The following is a 19,757-nucleotide window of genomic DNA, read 5'->3' on the forward strand; positions in this document are numbered from 1 at the left end:
TGTGAGGATAATATGGCAAACAATGTAGATTGCCTCAAACTTCTTTGAACAATGATGAGGTGGAAATAGAACGGACAGAACTTGAGAGTGACATGGTGTAGTGCTTACTTTGTCAGACTAGGATCTGGGAGTCAAAGGGTCAAACACTGTCTCTGCCATGGAGTCACACGCTCTCAGCCTAATCTATCTCACAGGATTGTTGTGAGGATAAAACAGAGAAGGGCCTGCAAAAGCGAACTTTCCGCCAGGTTTCTGGCTGAGGCCAGGGCAAGGAAGATCTGCCCCCCCCCCCGATAGTTCCCCTGGGTTACTTATACCAGGAGGTCTGTTGAGCTGGGGCTGGTCGCCGCCAGGGGATGTAACTGGGTTTTTAAAAATGATTTTAACTGGATTTGATTATTATTATGGATTTTGTGAGGAAACTTTTGTGAACCACCAGGAGCCATTTTGGGAGTGGCGGCATAAAATTGAAGTGTGTGTGTATATAAATAAATATGAAGATGTTGCAAGTTACTTTGGGCTCTAATTGAGGTAAAAAGTTGGGGTATAAATGAAATAAATATTGCAGATTTCTTTCACATGCCCACCAGACAACTCCCCCAAAAGATTATAATTTACTAAAATCAATGATTAAAAAACACAATTTTAATATTTAGTGAAGGTATTAATAGAACAGCTTAAAATGTGAAAGAAATAGTGTGTTGCCTTCCTAGACAAAGACTTGCAGTTATAAACTGAATTTTTAAGGTTATTTTCTTCTGAGTAATGGTCTTAAAGCTATGAGGTAGATGTCTGAAGAAGATGGCAGTTGCAAGGAGAGGTGCAAACTCATTCTTGAGTGTACCAACCATGACTACTGTCCACACACAGCTTGAGAGGGACTGATTTAACAGGAAGGCTGTCCAAATCTGCACTTAAAAATCTGTACACAACATGCAAAGGAAGGTTCACTGCTTGGGTCTCCTCAAAGTACTGAGATGGTGCATCATATGTTAGATGGACAATTACATAACACCCAAGTTATTCATTTGTTTAAATAAAACAGAAGAATTCTTATTTCAGACTTTAGCTCTCAATTGCCTTTAGCTTCATTTATAACATTCCAATTGATATTTTAATGTAATTGAACAAAACAGCAAAAAAGATACAAGGCCTTATTCCATAGTGTGTCCTTGTTTGTATTTGTTACCCTTCGGGGGCCACTGGTATATAACAAACACTTGCGTTTCCTCAAGGATTCTTCTGTTTAGACTTGCTTGTGATCATTTTGTGTAGTGGCCAACTTTGGATTGGGACCACAGTGCTTGAGAAGAGGAGAATTTAAGCCACTGCCCACCCGTACCATTTTCCTAACCTGGCAGCTCTGCTTCAGTTGCCCTTTCTTTGCTTGCTGTGGCCCTGATCTGGATTGGGTTTGTGCATGTCTGGGACTGGAGCTCCCAGTACAAAACTTGCAAGACACATTTGATTGAAAGTTCTCATGGCAGACCCAGGGAGGATGTAAGGGTTAACATAACCTACAGCTAGTTCCATTGTCAAGCTTATCTTGTTCTACCTTTTGTTATCTCCTTGTCACCAGTCTACTTGGCTATGTTTTCTTTCAGGCTTGGGCTGATTGAATGGCTTGAGAATACCTGTACATTAAAGGAATTTCTTCTTAAAAATATGTCTGAACAAGAAAAAAATGATTATAACAGGTAATAGAGACATTTATTTGGCTGTATTTCTGGGCTTTGAATGACAGTCTTTAGAAGTATGTTAAGAACTGTGACCGTCAGCTATCATGACTTAATACAGCAATATCCAAAGAAACGAATGGCTCACATTAATTTGCAGAAGTCAAAGTACTTCCTTCCCTAGATTAATAATTGGCCGTTGTTTGGATAAAGTGCTCCATTTCACCTTTAACCCACATCTCTGCCTCCTTATCTAAACAAAGGGCTTGCTATCGTCTGGGGCTTCATCATCACAATTTCCTTATCAGCAGATTGATTTTTACAAGCAAGGGTTTTTGATTTTGGTTTGAATATGCAGGAAGTGAACTTCAGCCAGAATCGAGAGCAGTTGCATGCTCAGCATTGTAAACTTATCAGTTGAAGTGGACAGTAATTTCCTGATTAGAGGCAAGGAGGGTCTCTCCAGAGCTGTCACACGAGGAAAACCAACTCTGAGCCTTTTTCTATCATGCTCATTAGTAAATATGGCAAGGCTGAAACTAGCCCTGATTTTATTAACAGGCACTGTACAGCTGACACCTCACGTGAATGCTGGGCTTAAGGAAGTTGTTCATGTTCATGGTTCAGGGCCTGTTTGTAAGACTTTAGTTCTTCTCCATATTAAACATACAATATAAAATACATTTGACAGCTTACTTCGCTGTTTGAGTTGACCTCTTAGCCCAGTGTCATCAGCTCTAAAATGTTTTGACAAAAATTATTCACTTGAACATCTATTGTGGTGCCTTCTGCTTTTGAGTTCACACAGAAGGATATTAATATAAACTGAGTGTTCAGTTCTATAAGAGCTACTGTTCTATTTTAAAAGGGGTCGGGGATTGTGTTTCTAGAAATACCAATAATGTGTGTTCAAAGGATGTTTTACTGAGGATGAAAGTAATTATGCTTGCATGCTTCATATCAAAGATTTAGTCTAAAAAAGTACAGCCATCAGATTGCTTAATGTGAGAACAGTGGGCTTCTGTATATCATGAACTTGTACTAATGACATTGCAGTCCCAGGGGCAATAGAGGGAGCAAGAGTGTGGGGAGGATAGACCACAAACAATTTGTTGGAGAAAAACAGGTCACAGCTTTTATTGACTGCAATCCTAGGAACATCTGGTGCAGCATCGAGCCCAGACCCAGCATCAAGCAACCCGCTTGCCAGCCAGTGACATCAGACTTCACCCGACTCACCTGCTGGACAAAAATCATGTCTTGTGGTTCCACCTAGGTGGTGATCCATTGCATGGTTCCCTTGCCACTAGAGGGCTATAGCAGGGCAACAGGCCCCAAGCTGGGTGTGCTGCTTGGATGGCCTACCCCCCCAAGACCCCTTATGGGGGTCTCTTTGTCAAGGGAAGAAGGCATGCAGGCTCAGCCTCACCGAGAATTGGATCCAGTCCAATGGCCAAACTGCCTATGAAAAGCTGTGATAAAATCATACTGTCCATTAAGCCCTACCAGCACACAGTGATAAACCAAAGGGAAGGAAGGTGGGTGAGGAAACTTGTACAGACTGAGTGGCCCAATCCCCAGAGGCAGCTCCCTAGATCTTCTAGAAGTGGACCCCAGTGAAGCCTTGTGCCTCCTTGTCTACATGTGGGGGATCTCTGCCTCCCACCCAACTGGCCTGCTGCTGATTGGCTCCTGTCCTGAAGTCAAGCCTGATCACCACTGCCTATGAGCTATCTCCAGGGAGCCAGGTACATATACCCTTTGCTCCAAGCCCCTAGCCACAAAAGCATCCCCAGGTGAGTCCGGGGTTGTGACTTTGGTCAGTTTGCTACAAATAAGTACACCTTTTTAAAGGCAATGTACTTAACTTTGCATTTCTTAGGATCGTATTTGTGAAACTCTTGAAAAACAGTATTTTTCCTAGAAACACTGGGAGAAGTGGTTGGATAGAGTGATCTCCTTGGTGCTTAGAAGCTCTGTTTCCGATAATGTAGTAAACTGGTTGAGGATTGTTACAATTTTTGCCTCTTTGCATAGCTCCAATGGTCCATATGTTGATTACAAAAAGTGGCTCACCGAGATGGGGGTGAAGGATACAAACTATGCACCTATGTACAAGTAAGTTTTTAAATCAGATATTATTCATTTATAATCTGCATTACATTACTCAACTACAGGAATACTTACTAGGATTTTTCCATGCAGCACAAAAGCCACCCCTTCCACTCACAAAATGAATAAGATAGTTTTTCCAAATAGTTTTACTTGTAGACCAATAAACAAGAATATTACAGGGTTGTTAAATAAATCTAAACAGAGCCAGATCTTGGAAGCTAAGCAGGGTCAGTCCTGGTTAGGATTTGGGTGAGAGACCAGCAGGGAAGTCCAGGGTTGCTATGCAGAGGCAGGTGATGGTACCACAACTCCTCTTTTGCCTTGAAAACCCTGTGGCAGGGGTAGTCAACCTGTGGTCCTCCAGATATTCATGGACTACAATTCCCATGAGCCCCTGCTCATTTTTTTTCCAGTGAATATATCAAACTGTGAGTAAGCTTTCACATTTCATTAAATGAAAAGTGAATTTTGCTGCCAGTGCTTCATCCCTCACTATCTTATATCAGGATTCAGCACAGGCTTGTTCTGTTTCCTTACAGTCTCTACTCTTGCAGGAGAGATGGAGACTGTATGATTTTTTGTGAAGCCTTTAAAAAAACTGTGTTTAAAAAAATAATACAGATATTAATCTGGGATGACATTCTGCCTTGATATTCTATTGATGTCTTCATAGATCTGAAGCTCCCAAAGCTGTAAATAATTAGCCAACATATATAATAGTACTATGTTCCTGGCAGTTGGCAGCCTCTTCAGCAATAAGGGAAGAAGTGGCTGAAATATGTGTCTCACCTGCCATGATTTTAAAGAGGAACATAGCTTACTGTGGCTGTGAAGAGACTTTCTGGCTTTCCCACCCAGAATCACTCCCATCAATCCAAAGCAAGGGAAAAAAGAGTTGCTCAGGAAGGATCCCTCCTGTCTTTTGGACTGCCCTACCCACTTCCTTATGAGCCTCTTGTAGCGCAGAGTGGTAAGGCAGCTGTCTGAAAGCTTTGCCCATGAGGCTGGGAGTTCAATCCCAGCAGCCGGCTCAAGGTTGACTCAGCCTTCCATCCTTCCGAGGTCGGTAAAATGAGGACTCAGCTTGCTGGGGGGTAAACGGTCGTGACTGGGGAAGGCACTGGCAAACCACCCCGTATTGAGTCTGCCATGAAAACGCTGGAGGGCATCACCCCAAGGGTCAGACATGACTCGGTGCTTGCACAGGGGATACCTTTACCTTTACCCACTTCCTTTCCTCCTGCCAGGGAGATTGTGATTGGATTGCTGTCTTCTGGCATAGAACCTCAGCATCAGCTTTGCCATCTGGAACAATTTGCCTGCTCTTTTTCAAGTGTTGGCAGTTCAGCACTGAAGATGTCTCTTTCTTCTCCTCTCCCTTATTTGAACTGACAAACAGAAGCCAGTCAAGTTCAAAAGCACAAGTCACAAGAATTCCTTGAGATGCTTAATAAGGAAGTCTTTAATTGGAATGATATAAAATCCTGTACTCCACTCGGTTGTTATAAACTGGCCAGAGAAGATAGAGCCTGGGTAATTGTGAAGCCTGTGTGCTCCCTTCCCCTCCCTTTGGCTAACTCCAGTTTGTTACATAGGGTTGGCAGTTGCCTGGAGAAGAATGTTCTGTCCTTTTAAAAGAGGCTTAATGGGTTATTTGCCAGGTGATATGACTTGCCATCATGCCTGGAAAAGCTTTAGCTGCCCATTTCCACATAAGAAGCATCTGTTAAAGGGACAGGTCATTGTTTTCCAGACTAGTTTGCAAACATCTGCAGGCATTTTACCAAGGTGAGGTTTAAAAAAAAACAATTCAAATCTAGGTGTCTCAACAAATTGTTCTTAGTTGGTCTCTGCACACTCCATCAGAAAAGGAAGAGAATACATAAGCATGCCAAGTTAACTGTTTAAACCTGTTATTAACAAAACCTGAAAGGTTTGAAATTGGGCACCTTTTCCCCCTTGCCTTGGGGAACATAGGTTTGTGGGCTGCACTGTTCAAATGGAATAATTGAGTTTATGCTTAAATCATATTCAGTACAGGACCTTGCCTGGTGTTGGGGAATCAGGGTATAGACATCCACAAAGTCTCAGTGCTTCATCTTGTAGTGCAAATAGCCCATAATCTTAGTGGTGGGCAAGTGCTGTACTAGGATCAGTGAGGCCTGGATTGAAAGGGGTGACCTTGAGTTAATCTCATTCAGCCTCAGTGGAATTTTGAACATAAACTGAGGAAAGGATGAACCATGAAAGAGCCCTGGAGAAAAGGTGAGGTAAACAGATACAAAGTTCCTGATCAAATGTAACGTTTGCATGCATTAACAGTGTAAGAGTTGGGTGATGCTTCTCTTTAAAGAGGAGTCCATATCCCTGCTTCTTTCTCTTTGACCTGGTTTATGCGCAGTGGCCACTTGAAACTGCTCCCTCTGGCAAGTTGTTTTGTATGCTTAGCGTTCCCCATGCCACTGCAGGGGTCCAGAAAAGGATCCTATATTGAACAGTTATATAGAAAGGGAGGATACCAGAGTTGTTAATGTTTTTGAGAATATTTGTGAACCTCAGTTGACTCTGCTAAAGTGTCTTAATATGAGTGACAGTATTGAAGGAAAAGAACAGAATGTCATAAAGAATAGATAACAACTAATAGGATGGTTTACTAGATCAGTGGTCTTGAACAGGTGGGTGGTGAATAGGGATTACCATTTCTGGAAATCTTGATGTCTTGGGGCTGGAAGAGAGTTGCAAACTGTATTTTTATAGAGCATGCAGCATTGCCATTAAATAAATACTAGAGAGGTGGTTTGTTATTCTTTATGCCGCTCCATCATGGTACTTTACAGCATAAGCAAGAGCCAGGTCCCTGCCTCAGGGAGCTTATAAATCTAAAGCTAGACATGGAGTGAAAACAGCAAGGAATTTCAGTGGGATATTTGGAATAGATGTAAATTAAGGCAAAAACACCACCACAATGATCACTGTTGCTTTAAAAATTCTATCTTCCTAATTATTAATATTTGGCCTGCTTCCAGAAATGCTAGTCGGATAGAGACAGTGACTTCTTTTCAGCAACGGGAAAAGCTTGTGCCTGAAGACCTGCTGAGGTAAGTGTACTCTATAAACTTTGGTCTCTGAAATACTAAAATTGTTACTATGTATATGAATTCCATTTGACAGTGTTCATACGGCTAAGGACCACAGCTCCTCTGAAGACACCATTATTTATACCCCTTCCTCCTCACGCTCCCAGGTCAGTTCTTGGCTTGTGCAGGTAGAACCTCTTGAGGATCAGGCTTTGCCATTCTGATCTCTTCATTTCTACTTCTAGCATTATCCACTTATGCTTTGGGGCATGTGCCTGGAAAAGTGAGGGGGGAAGGTGATTCTTGATCTGGAATGTATTATTTTTGGCTGCCTAGGAGTGGCATTTATGGAATATAGGGTTGAAATGCAGTTTTTAATATATACATTTTGCTTCTCTTAAGGAGGGCCTTTATTAAGATGAGCACAACTCCAGAGGCATTTCTGTGTTTACGATCCCATTTTGCCAGCTCTCATGCCTTAATGTGCATCAGCCACTGGATTCTTGGTATTGGCGACAGACATTTGTCCAACTTCATGGTCAACAAGGAGACAGGTGGCATGGTGGGAATAGATTTTGGACACGCATTTGGTTCAGCTACACAGGTATTCTTCCAACTGTGCATTTTCTGCTGATTTCTTCAGACAAGTTTCAATGTTATGAGGAATTAATAAAGTGCTTGTTTATCGATATTACCGAATTCTTTGTTATTATTTTTGGATGCCTTTTTGCTGGTCAGATTTTCAGAGTAAAGCATTTAAAATTCATCTGCTCATCTGGAATATTCCTGCTGTTAGTGAAACAGAACCTTATTAGCGTAGCTGAAAATTGGAAAATTCAATTCCATACACTCAGGTATGGAAATTTGTAATTGTATAAATCCATCAAAATCATATACAGTTTCACTACACAAATCAAAACTGAATTGATGAGAATAGCAGTTTGTCTTTAACAACTGTTAACAGCAGAATGGAATAACTTTCTAAGAACAGTTTGAATGAGTGAAGGAAGCCAGATATAAGTGACCAAAAGTGGAATAGAATAATATGCCCATGTTGATTCTCTAGAAGCCATTTCCTTCAATATTACCTTGAATTCAGGCTACTGATTAGTTCTTAATCTGAGGAACAACAAAAAAATTGGTAAGTTGATGTGTTACTTAACCTCTATAACCTCCAACTTTATGGTGATCCCTGGCCCTAGGGACGCCGGCTTGACTTTAATCAGGGCCAGAGCCTTCTCTGTCCTGGCCTCCACCTGGTGGAACGAGCTCTCAGAGGAGATCAAGGCCCTGACAGAACTTGAACAGTTCTGTAGGGCCTGCAAAAGGGAGCTCCTCCATCAGGCATTTGGTTGAGGTGAACCCGAACCACTGCTTCCCATCTGCCCCCCTGAACCTCCCTCCTACAACCATTTCTGCAGACTCACCCATCCCACTGGGCCATCAGTATGACTTATTGTCCTTCCCAGTGCTATCATTCCATAATGTTTATTTTTACTATTGTGTTATTATATACTGAGTTATTTGTATTGTTCCTGTTTGATATAAATCGCCCTGAGCCTTTGGGGAGGGCAGTATATAAATAAAATAAATACTTATTTCTTTATAGCATTTATTTTAAATATATTTTTACTTTTCCTTACATAGTTTCTGCTTGTACCAGAGTTGATGCCCTTCCGTTTGACTCGCCAGTTCATTAATTTGATGTTGCCTATGAAAGAGACCGGCCTTATCTACAGCGTGATGGTGCATTCCTTAAAAGCCTACCGTGTGTACCAAGACCTTCTCATTAATACAATGGATATATTTGTGAAGGAGCCTTCCTTAGATTGGAAAGTAGGTTGTCTTGTTGTCTGTCCTGTATTATCTGCATAAAGCAAGAGAGATTGGATCATATAAGGAAGACAGAATGGTTATATGATGATATGGTGTGTTTTTATTTAATCGTTTAATTATTTGCTTTGTATCTTTCACTGAGTATCCCCCCCCCCCCCCAATCTTAGGTTTCATTGTGCTTGTGGTTGAAAAGCTTTGTCTACTTAATGGAGAGAGGAAGGGAGAAATGATGAGCAGGAAAGACCACATTAAAGGGCTATGAGAGGCAAGAGAGTGGGACTGGGTTGGGTCTGTCCCTTCAGAGACTGGAGTAGAGACTCATGGAACAGCCCTTTGCAGCACCCTCTTCCATCTCAGGCCTACTGGCCTTTAAAAAGCTGCCCCTCTTTGGAGTCTCTGCCACTGATGGGGGATGATAGCTAATAGCAGCAGGAATCCCCTCCACACACTTTTGTATGACTTATTTACTCTGTTGGGGAGCAATTTCTATTTATTAATTTATTTAGGATTAGGATATTTCTGTGCCACCTTTTGAGAGTCCTGCTCAAGGCAGCTTACAAATAAAACGATGTTCCTTAATCTGCTCACATACTACTCAAGGTGATTTTAAAATAGGGTTTATTATGTATTATTTCAACATTATTATTCCTGTATTGAAACGGTATAAAATGTATGTTGAAAATCTAAGAAATAGAAAAAGTGTTTAGCGCTTTAAATAGACGTCTAACTATGGTATGCATATCAATCAAATTTCTAAATATCAGGCATATATTATGTAGTTAATATTGTAGCTACCCATGAGATATTCTTCATAGGGTTATATGTGAATCTCTCCCTAGAATTTTGAACTCAAACAGCTTAAAAAAGGTGGAACATGGACTGAGGAAATAAACATACATGAAGTAAATTGGTATCCCCTTCAAAAAGTAAATTTTGCGAGAAGAAAATTGGCTGGTGCCAATCCAGCTGTGATCACCTGGTAAGTCTCTTTCATTTCCTTTATTTATTATGTGAGGGAAATCCCTGACTTTCTGTCCCATCCTAGCTGTCTTGCACCATTCCCTCTCCATTCCTTTCCAGGCAGTTTGGACAAATTGCTATTGGTATTTCAGTATTCATTATTTAAATAAATGAACACCAGGAATTATAGGAACTAAAGATCGAAATGGAAAGATATTAAGTGGCTATAAATTACTACAATGTAATTATGCTATATTGCAGTAGCAATTACTAGATTTTTAAAATAGTCTGCAAAAAACTCCTGCAGTGGTTTGGCAGGAGAAAGATGGTGGGAGATGGTGCCCTCAAGGGCCTGGGAGTGGGACAATGGTGCTGATGTGGGTGGGAGCTTTGCAGGGCAGGAAAATGTATGCCATTCCTTCCAGACTGCAATAACATGCTTGGGCAGCATTCTGTCAAAAAACTGCATCAGATTTGGGAGAGAGTGCATTGAGGGCTAGGAAAGTCTTGAAAGTATTATGTGAAAATAAAAATAAAAAACCCTGTGTGCAAGCAGCCCTAGTTAGTGATTCAACTGACAAATTTCTCAGATAAACAGTATTTGTTTTTAATGTTTTTAATTAAAGTGATGAATTGCGGCTGGGCCATGAAAAATCACCTTCCTACAGATATTACGTTTCTGCAGCACAAGGGAACAAAGAATATAATATCCGCGCCAGAGAAGCAGAAGGTGGTCTTTCAGAAGAAATGCAGGTGAAGTGCCTCATAGACCAAGCCACAGACTCAAACATCCTGGGCAGAGTTTGGGAAGGATGGGAGCCCTGGATGTGAAAGAAAATACAATCAAAAGTGTATGCATCACTGAAGGCAGTGTTCTCAGGACACCACCATCTGGAGCATGAAGAACCATTGAATTGTGTATTACTTGCACAGCAGTATGCTTTGTGCATGCAGTGCAAGTTGTGTGGTGCCACAGAATGAGTTTTCACAACTGTTACTTGGGATAGATGCAGGGAAATAGTCTATTCTATATACAAAAGCCCTGAAGAGGAAAACATGAACATTGTGCATTAAGGGGAAAATTAGGACTCATGAAAATATGACACTCGGTGCTCAACAATTATGCAGTTTATTGCTGATGTTTATGGAAGATAAGAAACAAACTGTATTTCACAAAATTAGAATAATTCAATAAAAATTGAATAGTTCATCTGCTAGGTATATAATATAAAGAAGTCCAACAATCCCTTATTATCTTTGGTACTATGAACTGGTGGAGACTACCGTTCACAAAATCATCTATTCATGGAAGTAGTGTATATCTGGACGTATGAACTCACATGAGATGGCCCCTGCTAGGAGAACACAAGCTTTCCCATTCACAGAGAAGTTACAGCAACAGGCATGTGGCACTGTTCCTCCTAGATGAGTCACAGAAGTTTATGTTTAATTTAATTTACTGCAGGAATATCTATCACCACTCTTCTGAGCTAACAGGCAAGTTATGCTAAATGAGCAGTAAGTAAATCTTAAATTCAGTAAGTTAAACAGTGATAAGTCAATCCTAAATTTTAATTGGCTGTAAAAATTTGGTCTCGCATGAGCACGTTTCCTTTCCATTGCCAGTGATATGGCATGAAACTAGCCTAGATGAAAATAGCAAAGTAGTTTACTGCAGTCAATCAAGTGCTTTGGCACCACCTCTCACACCAGAATTTGAACTGGAGAGAGGAGACAGTACTGTGTCTCTGTAATATCAGAGTATTTGATAGGGAATGTTTGGGGGGTATTACTAAACCTCTTCAGAAAAATCATCCATGAATTTAATGACTTCTGTCCAGGATGGGAGGGGGGAGCTCTTAGGTATGCACTAAGATACTTCAAAAAGTATTCAGCCAAAGTGAAGAGAAGGGGAAGCAACCCATTTCCAAGGTGGAAACCTGTAAAAATATGATCAGATCAGAAATTTGATCAATCTATTCAAAGGATCTGGTAAGTGAACTTTATTTAAAATATATGTGCTTGATAGATGATCCTGTTTTGCTACTATGAAACTTCAAAAGTCTTTTTGTATTAAGATTTTGTAAAATAGTTTAAACTTGGTGATCACAATAAAAAAAGATTTAAGTCAAATTAAAGTGGTTGAACTTCTGTTTGTGTGGATACTCACACAATGTAGAATTGATTTTGTTTTCTTTAATAATAAATCATTATATGAGGCTGGTGTGAAAGTATTATGTCAAGTCAAAAATAATTGCACAGAAAATGCTATTCAAATGATGAACTAACATACCCTGTTGCAATCAGAGTCATAGATCATGTCTGCTTCAGATTCAGTATTAATTTATCTTTTTGCTTATTCATTCCTTTACACAGCACTTTGATCTGTAAGTTCAGAGGGTAATGTTCCAAGTTTATAATTTAACTACATTATTAATTGCAATGCAATCATAAGAAAGTCTTGTGCAAATGACAGATTAAGTTATAATTACAATAAAATTCTTGACTGACTTTCAAATCCTTAAGGTAGGAGGACAATTTGGTGGTCAAACACCCCATAGTATTTTTCCTGCTTTTCACTCTTCCCTCGCACTGGTGCAGCAGTTACCTGTTGAGATCAGCATTTCCCGAACTAGATCGGCTCCAAAAGCACACATGGCGTCCAACAAAGGAAAAGAAAGCCATAGGAGCTAAAACGCTGGGGGGAGGGGAGCGTCGGCAGGGGGGAAGAGGGAATTTCCTGCATTGGGAGACAGCCCAAGGACATTCAATCCAACCTTATACCGATCACCTAAAGAGTACAATTGCCTCCTCACTTCTGCCCAGGAGACCTTCGGAGACCAACGCTATGGCTTTGACATCGTTTTGTCACGATCTGTGCAAACTTAGTATTTTTCCTTTGCTTCATCTGCTCAGTGCCATTACATGTAATTAACTGAAAGCGCAGTTCTCTAACTTCACCTCAGTATATAATGCAGGTTTTGCAGCGAGCTTTAAATGTGGAGTACTGCCCTGCCAGTACCCCAGTGATCCCCTGTTCTGTGTTGAGTGTTGTTAACACTATGTAGTGCTCCAATCTCTCCTCAAATCCATTATGTGGAAGGGGAGGGAGAGGGCAGCCCTGCAGTTATCATCAGCCTGATTTCTACTGCCCTTTGTCTCTGTGCCAGCTTTGTGAAGAAGAGACAGGTATCGAGCCTGACAACTAGGATCTACTGCAAGAAGATTGAGGCTTTTGGTAACTTGAGATCTTGCTGGCATTATTGAGACTAATCTAAGCAAAATAGTACCAGCCCAGATAAAATGGTTATGTAACATGTGTCTATAGATTGTTCCAGTGTCACACTGGGGGGTGTCACGATGCCCAGTCAATGAGGTGAAGCAGGACAAGCATTTTGTACATGCTACCTCTATTTCCTCTTGCTTCATCGATTTGTGGGGGAGGGGCTTGCATCTAGAACTCTTGTTCAGGTGAGCCACATGGCTGGAAAAATTATAGGGTTAGATTGGCCAAACCTAGCTCTGTTATGATTTGTGTTTTTTCAAGAACTTCCAGTTCAGCCACGTCACTGCAAATGCCATGTGTTGTGAGAGCTGAGCAGCTGACCAAAACTTTGGGAGGAAGAGTCAGAACCTCACGATCCTGTCCACCAGCTCAAAGGGTAGAGCTGTTTGCTTAGATTACAAAGCAGGAAAGATCCTGCATCAACCTCAGACCCTCCTTTGTGCTTCAGTACCAACTACCAAATGTCATCGAGAGCTGATAAGTAGCGGCTAAGATTCCAGTGAAACAAGCACTTACAGGAGAACACTAAACAATATAGCAAAGAAAAATATATAGCAAATAATGTGGCAAAGATATGTATCTATATTTTTTATTTATTATATTTAATGCCCTCTCTTCTGGCTCAGGACGGTTTACAATATAATTCTCATACAGTACATTATAAGAAACATTTAGTATAGAACTTCTGTAACAGTGAGAAAACTTGTGTGAAACAATATGACAGTATTCAATAACAGTAACAAACAGTGATATAACAGAACTCAATAACAAAAAATGTCTTGATCTGTCTGCACTGTGGTTCTGTTAGTGCAGTTTATGGGCGCTTCTGGTTTGTGGCTTGTTGTCTTGGCTGAATGCCTGGTGGAAGAGCTCCTTTTTGCAGGCCCTGTGGAATTGTTTTAGTTCTGGCAGGGGCCTGATGTTCTCTGGGAGCTCATTTCACTAGGTGTGGAAAAGACTGAGAAAGCCCCCTAGTGGTTGAAAGCCAAGTTTCCCTGGGGCCAGGGGCCACCAGTTTATTGATCTTAGACCTAAAGCTCTTTGGGGAGGGGCATAGGTAGGCAGTTTCTCAGATACTCAGGGCCCAGATCGCGTATAGCCTTGAAGGTAATTACCAGAACTTTAAGCCTGATCCGGTAGTCAACAGGTAGCCAGTGCAACTGTTGTAGTGCGGGCCGGATATGAGCCCTCCAAGGTGTCCCCGTAAGAACCCTGGCTGCTGCATTCTGCACCAGTAGAAGTTTCCAGGTCAGGGATAATGGTAGGCCTGCATAGAGCGAGCTGCAGAAATCCAGCCTAGAGGTGACCGTTGCGTGGGCCACTGTTGCTGTGTTCTGGGACCAGGTATGGTGCGGGTGGCTTGGCTTGGCGTAGGTGGAAGAACACCAGCTGGGCTACTTTTGCGATCAGCTCCTCTGTGGTAAAGAAGGAGTCAAAGATCACACCCAGGTTCCTGGCAGAGCATGCAACTCACAGTTGCACCCTGTCCAGGTTTGGCAGTTGCACTTCCTCACCTGGCCCCTTCCTACTGAACCACAGGACCTCCGTCTTTGCAGGATTAAGCTTCAGATGGCTTTTGAACCAGCTCATCACTGCTTCCAAGCATCTGGCTAATGAGTCTAGGGATGAGTCAGGATGGCCTTCCATCAACATGTCTTTAGGATCACAATGAAATCCTGGTTTCAAAGAGATTTCGTTAGCAGCAAAGCCTATGAGGTATAGAAAACAGCTCTAAGAAGGAACCAAACTCAAAGTGGCTGCTTTAGCTTTTCTTGCTTGAGTTTGACATACGGTTGCCTGTTAGTACATTTGTCCTCTGGATTCATGTCATCTGTGCTATGTACAGTGCTGAATTTCTAGTCTCCCATCAAAGCAGTGGGAGTCAAGGCATTTGTGGCCTGTGGCTGAAATGTAAGCAGAAAGTGTAACACCAATAGCTCTACTGAAGTGAAAGTTAGCAAAATCACTATAGAATATGATTACCGCCACATGGACAACGTCACACAGTCTTCTATGGACTAATCAATGTCCACAACACATCCAGTGAGAGTTGTACTGAACGGCTCAGCAGGCGCAGGGAAGAGGCTTCTGATCCTGCCTTCCCTTTACCAGACGCAGAAGGGGGAAGCGGCCTTGACGCTGCATTTGTGGATCTTGGAATGGGGGAGGAAAGTTGCTGAATACAAAGGACCACCCTGCCCTTCAGCAGCATGGAGTGGCACTCAGAAACCGGTTTCTGTGTGTGATTCAAGGCCAACGAGTTCATCTCTGCTTACTCATTTCACAAGTGATCTTCCTGCCCTAAGAGTTATTTGCATGATCAGTATTTACATTTTAGTGTTTAGAATATAACAGTATGGCATAGTTCCCTTTCATCTTGCAATTAAAATACCTTTAGGGGGAAATAGAGTAGGATTCAGCTTCACTGCAAACGTGGCTTGATTCTATATGTGTGTGGTAGCTTGGAAGTCATGAGATTTGTGGGGGCATTGACACAGTGCAATCTTAACTAAGTTTACTCACAAGTCCTACCACATTCAATAGGTCTTACACCAAGTGAGTGTTTAGGATTACAGCCAGAATTAGTTCAACTGGATTAATGAAAACTTGCAGGATCATGCCAGTGGTTTCAGACAAAACTCTCCTATTCCATTTCTTGAGCTCTCAGTCAGGAAACGCCCAGCTGCTGCCTATATCCACAGTCTACTGGGACAGTCACTGACACAAACGTGCCAGCAGTAATTTTTTATGCACCAAAAAGGGAGCGAATCCTGCTCCCACAGCAGATATGCCAGACTTCAGACATCAGTGGCCATTATGATCTTGAATTTTACATCCCTTAAATGGAAACACATTCCATATTCCAGTTGCCTGCCTCAGTCCCACCAACATTTATTTTACTGTATTTCTAGCCTGCCTTTTTCCTTAATTGGGACCCCACATGCCTTACATCAGTGGTCCCCAACCACTAAAGCGACTGATTAGCTTGCGGCCCGGCAAGCTTCTTTTTGTGGGGGGGAGAGGGAAGCAGGGCCGCTGGCACAAATGTGCATGTGCGGCAGTTTTGCACATGTGCGCATGCACTGCAGCTTTGCGCGTGGGCACATGAGCAGAAGTGCCACACATGTGCGTTTGCGCCCGCACAGGGGCGGACCTGCCGCGCAGGCGCGGCCGCCGGATCACCCTCCCCCTCCACCGGTCCGCAGCCTTACATTATTTGACTTGCTTCCATTTTATCTTCACAAAATTCCTGCGAAGCAGAAGTGTCTGACTGGTCGAAGATTATCGAATGATCCATGGGGGAGTGGGAATTCAAGCCAGGGTTTCTCAGATCATAGTCTAATAATCTACCCACTACACATCCATCTGGCCTTTTGATTTTCTACCTTCCTGATGCAATTAGTCATTAAATGAGCTAAACAATATCCCATGCATGATATAAAGTCTTTCAGGGGATCCAACTCTATGATTCTATTGCTAACTTGTTTCCAGTAACATTGTTTAAAAAAAGAAAGATAATATTGCCTCCAAAAAAAAAGAAGTTATCACCATCCAAGGTTTGAATCCCTTGCAAGTTTACCACAAGGGGAAGGATTTTGTCACCTCTGCCCGTCACAGCAACCTGAAATGCCTCCGATTTTGATCCAGAGGGTGGGGTGGTCTCCTGTTAGGGGAATCAAAGTCTGTATCGTCTAGACTACTGCAAAAATATTTACCCTTAATTCTGATCCAGTTCCAATTTCCTAATCATGAAAAATTGTACTAAATATAGGGGAACACTTCAGACTTCCAGGACATCCGTTGTTGTTGTTGTTGTTGTTGTTAGGTGCGAAGTTGTGTCTGACCCATTGCAACCCCACGGACAATGATCCTCCAGGCCTTCCTGTCCTCTACCATTCCCTGGAGTCCATTTAAGTTTGCACCTACTGTTTCAGTGACTCCATCCAGCCACCTCATTCTCTGTCGTCCCCTTTTTCTTTTGCCCTCAATCGCTCCCAGCATTAGGCTCTTCTCCAGGGAGTCCTTCCTTCTCATCAGGTGGCCAAAGTATTTGAGTTTCATCTTCAGGATCTGGCCTTCTAAGGAGCAGTCAGGGCTGATCTCCTCTAGGACTGACCGGTATGTTCGGCTTGCAGTCCAAGGGACTCTTCTCCAGCACCAGAGTTCAAAAGCCTTGATTCTTTGACACTCAGCCTTCCTTATGGTCCAACTTTCACAGCCATACATTGCAACTGGGAATACATTCAATAAGGGGCCTCAAAATAGCTATTTGATTGCAAAGGAACTTCAACAACAGACTAGAAAGGGAGACTGAAAAAATGCAAGTTATTACCACACTCAAAAGACAATAGCATACCCTGGATTCAACAAGGACATACATTTTTTAAAAATCTCACTATGCATGCTAATCTCATTCAACTCCTATATCCACATTCCTTACAATCCCCTCTTCTTTTTATTATATTTGGGACAATATGTAATGTGATGTTAGTAATATGTAATATAATTTGGAATTTCTGGTCTCAGGACAAGATAACTTGCCAGCACAGCTTGTCACTTGCCGGAATGCTTCCATGCATGGGTGGAGATGGATGGGACAAGCAACTAGCTGAGAGCCAGCTTGGTGTAGTGGTTAGGAGTCTGGACTTCTAATCTTGCAAGCCGTGTTTGATTCCCAGCTCCTCCCCCACATGCAGCCAGCTGGGTGACCTTGGGCTCGCCACAGCACTGCTAAAGCTGTTCTGACCGAGCAGTGATATCAGGGCTCTCTCAGCCTCACCCGCCTCACAGTGTGTCTGTTGTGGAGAGAGGAAAGGGAAGGCGACTGTAAGGCACTTTGAGACTCCTTCGGGTAGAGAAAAGCAGCATATAAGAACCAACTCTTGTTCTTTTAATTATTTCTTTTCACAACAGGTGAAAGTGCCTGCCATTAATTACTAACACAGAAAGTTTGATTTCTCCATTGTTTTTGTGAACTAGAACTGAATTCAAAAGGACTGATTAACTCTTTTAGCAAAGAATGATCATATGGCTTAATTCAGTGGTCCCCAACCTGCGGGCCGCGGCCCGGTGCCGGGCCGTGACTCCCTCTCCCCGCCCCCCCCGCAGTAAAAAACTTCCCAGGTCTCAAGCTTGCGGCCCGGGAAGCTTCTTACTGCGGGAGGGCGGGGAGAGGGAATCAGGGCCGGGCCGTGCGGGCGCGGCCTGATGCGCGGGCTTGGCCCGTGCGGGCGCGGTCCGCAGGTGCGGCCCGATGCACAGGCATGGCCCGCAGGCGCGGCCCGATTAGCGGGCGCGGTCCGTGTGGGCGCAGCCCGATGCCCTGCCGGTCCCCAGCCTCAGAAAGGTTGGGGACCACTGGCTTAATTGACAGAATTTACTCTTTTTGCTTTTGCCTTATATCTCCACAGTTATGATGGTTGTTCATTTGTCTGAGGAAGAGTGCATGCACTCAAAAACTCACCACTTGAATAAATCTTTGTTGGTCTTAAAGGTGCTACTGGCCTCAATTTTTGTTGTGCTACTTCAGATCAACACGGCTACCCACTTGTACCTGCACTAAAAGTTGTTATTCCTACTTTTTGGGGAAATGTTATTTCAGAATCATCTGAGTGGGTTCCATTCATCACGCAACATATTTCTGGTTGGGCATTGTGGGGGCTGCACAATGACCCTAAAGACAACTGACTCCACCTGTAAAAAGAAACTGCTCCAGAGAATACAGCCATCCTCATAAATGCAGGTGCAATATCCATCCACAAGGGGGCAATGCTTTAGCAGTTAAATCACAGACTTATCTCTTAAGGCAAGTATATTGGGCAGGGCAAATCTAGTGAGGAAAACTGTCCCATGGCCAGAACTGCTAACAAAACCCAGTTTTGTATTATTTTCATATACTGCAATCCTGTGAGAAAGGTGACAACATGTTGGGGCTAAGCTCTGAAGCCACCTGGCAAGGTAGCAACTAGTTCTGAACTTGCCTTTTAATGACTCCCACAACATCTTACATGCATCCCAGAATGGTGTTGATAGATGCATAACAATGTAACTTTGGGAATATTTAGATCAGCATCTGGAACAAGATTATTGAGGAAGATATGCCTCAAGTTTTGATTTTTGTTTAAATGTCACTCAAAGGCATAACTGACCTTTCACAGTCACGGAGGCATCTACTGACCTGTCCTGGGTTGCTTTCACGAGGGCTCTTTAAACTTGCTTTGGCTTCATGCCAAATTGATTTTTTTAAAGAGTTTTACATACCGAAAGGATAAAGTGCAACAACCACCACCCAGCTCAAAACAGGTTTGGAAAATCTTGGATTAAGGCTTCGTTAACTGTAGGAGGCCTGTGAAACCTGAAAGCAATCAGTTCGCCTTCAGAAGCCAAAGCAAGTTTTACCAAGAAGCCAAAGTGACCTTGCTAACCTGTTAGTTTAGTAGCCCTAGACTGCAGCTTACGGATCTCTTCGTGGGGAGGCAGTGAGGCCCAATGGCAGAGGGCTCAAGAGCCCGCATTCCTCCGAGTAGCTCTGGGCCAGTCCCTCACGTGCACAGCGAGAAAGCCGCAGGCTCCAGCAAGGCCAGCGGACTCCGAGGCGACCCACTCAGGTGTGGGGCAGAGGCACCCTCCAGGCAAGGGCAAAAGCAGGCTGCGGCGCCCCAGCCCGAAGCGATCCCGGGCTGGCTCAGGCCGGCCGGCTGCCTCCCCCCCCCCCCCCGCCGCCCCCGCAGGCTCTCTGACGTCTCACTGAGCTCAGCAAGTGCGCGCTCGGCCACGCAAGAGCCCGGGGGCTGGACGGCTGTCAGG

The 19,757-nt window shown here is 43.0% G+C and overlaps 1 protein-coding gene and 1 long non-coding RNA gene across 2 annotated transcripts in view; one reads left to right on the plus strand and one right to left on the minus strand.

Annotated features, from left to right (window-relative positions):
• Positions 1-11,863, plus strand: part of PRKDC (protein kinase, DNA-activated, catalytic subunit) — a 100,779-nt gene extending 88,916 nt beyond the window's left edge. The window contains exons 80-86 of the mRNA XM_077352448.1: positions 1,605-1,697; positions 3,714-3,794; positions 6,818-6,889; positions 7,271-7,472; positions 8,516-8,704; positions 9,544-9,683; positions 10,291-11,863. Of these exons, the coding sequence (XP_077208563.1) occupies positions 1,605-1,697; positions 3,714-3,794; positions 6,818-6,889; positions 7,271-7,472; positions 8,516-8,704; positions 9,544-9,683; positions 10,291-10,495 (982 nt within the window). The 3' untranslated portion in view covers positions 10,496-11,863. The remainder of the gene's footprint in view (positions 1-1,604; positions 1,698-3,713; positions 3,795-6,817; positions 6,890-7,270; positions 7,473-8,515; positions 8,705-9,543; positions 9,684-10,290) is intronic.
• A 1,886-nt stretch (positions 11,864-13,749) lies between these two features.
• LOC143844801 (uncharacterized) lies at positions 13,750-19,635 on the minus strand. Its single transcript, XR_013234136.1, has 2 exons — positions 14,465-19,635; positions 13,750-14,365 (listed from the first exon to the last, which is right to left on the minus strand). It is a non-coding gene; the product is annotated as an uncharacterized LOC143844801 (long non-coding RNA).
• Between the last annotated feature and the right edge of the window lie 122 nt (positions 19,636-19,757).

The sequence above is a fragment of the Paroedura picta genome, chromosome 9 (genome assembly GCF_049243985.1).
Source record: "Paroedura picta isolate Pp20150507F chromosome 9, Ppicta_v3.0, whole genome shotgun sequence".
In the NCBI taxonomy this organism is placed as follows: domain Eukaryota; kingdom Metazoa; phylum Chordata; class Lepidosauria; order Squamata; family Gekkonidae; genus Paroedura; species Paroedura picta.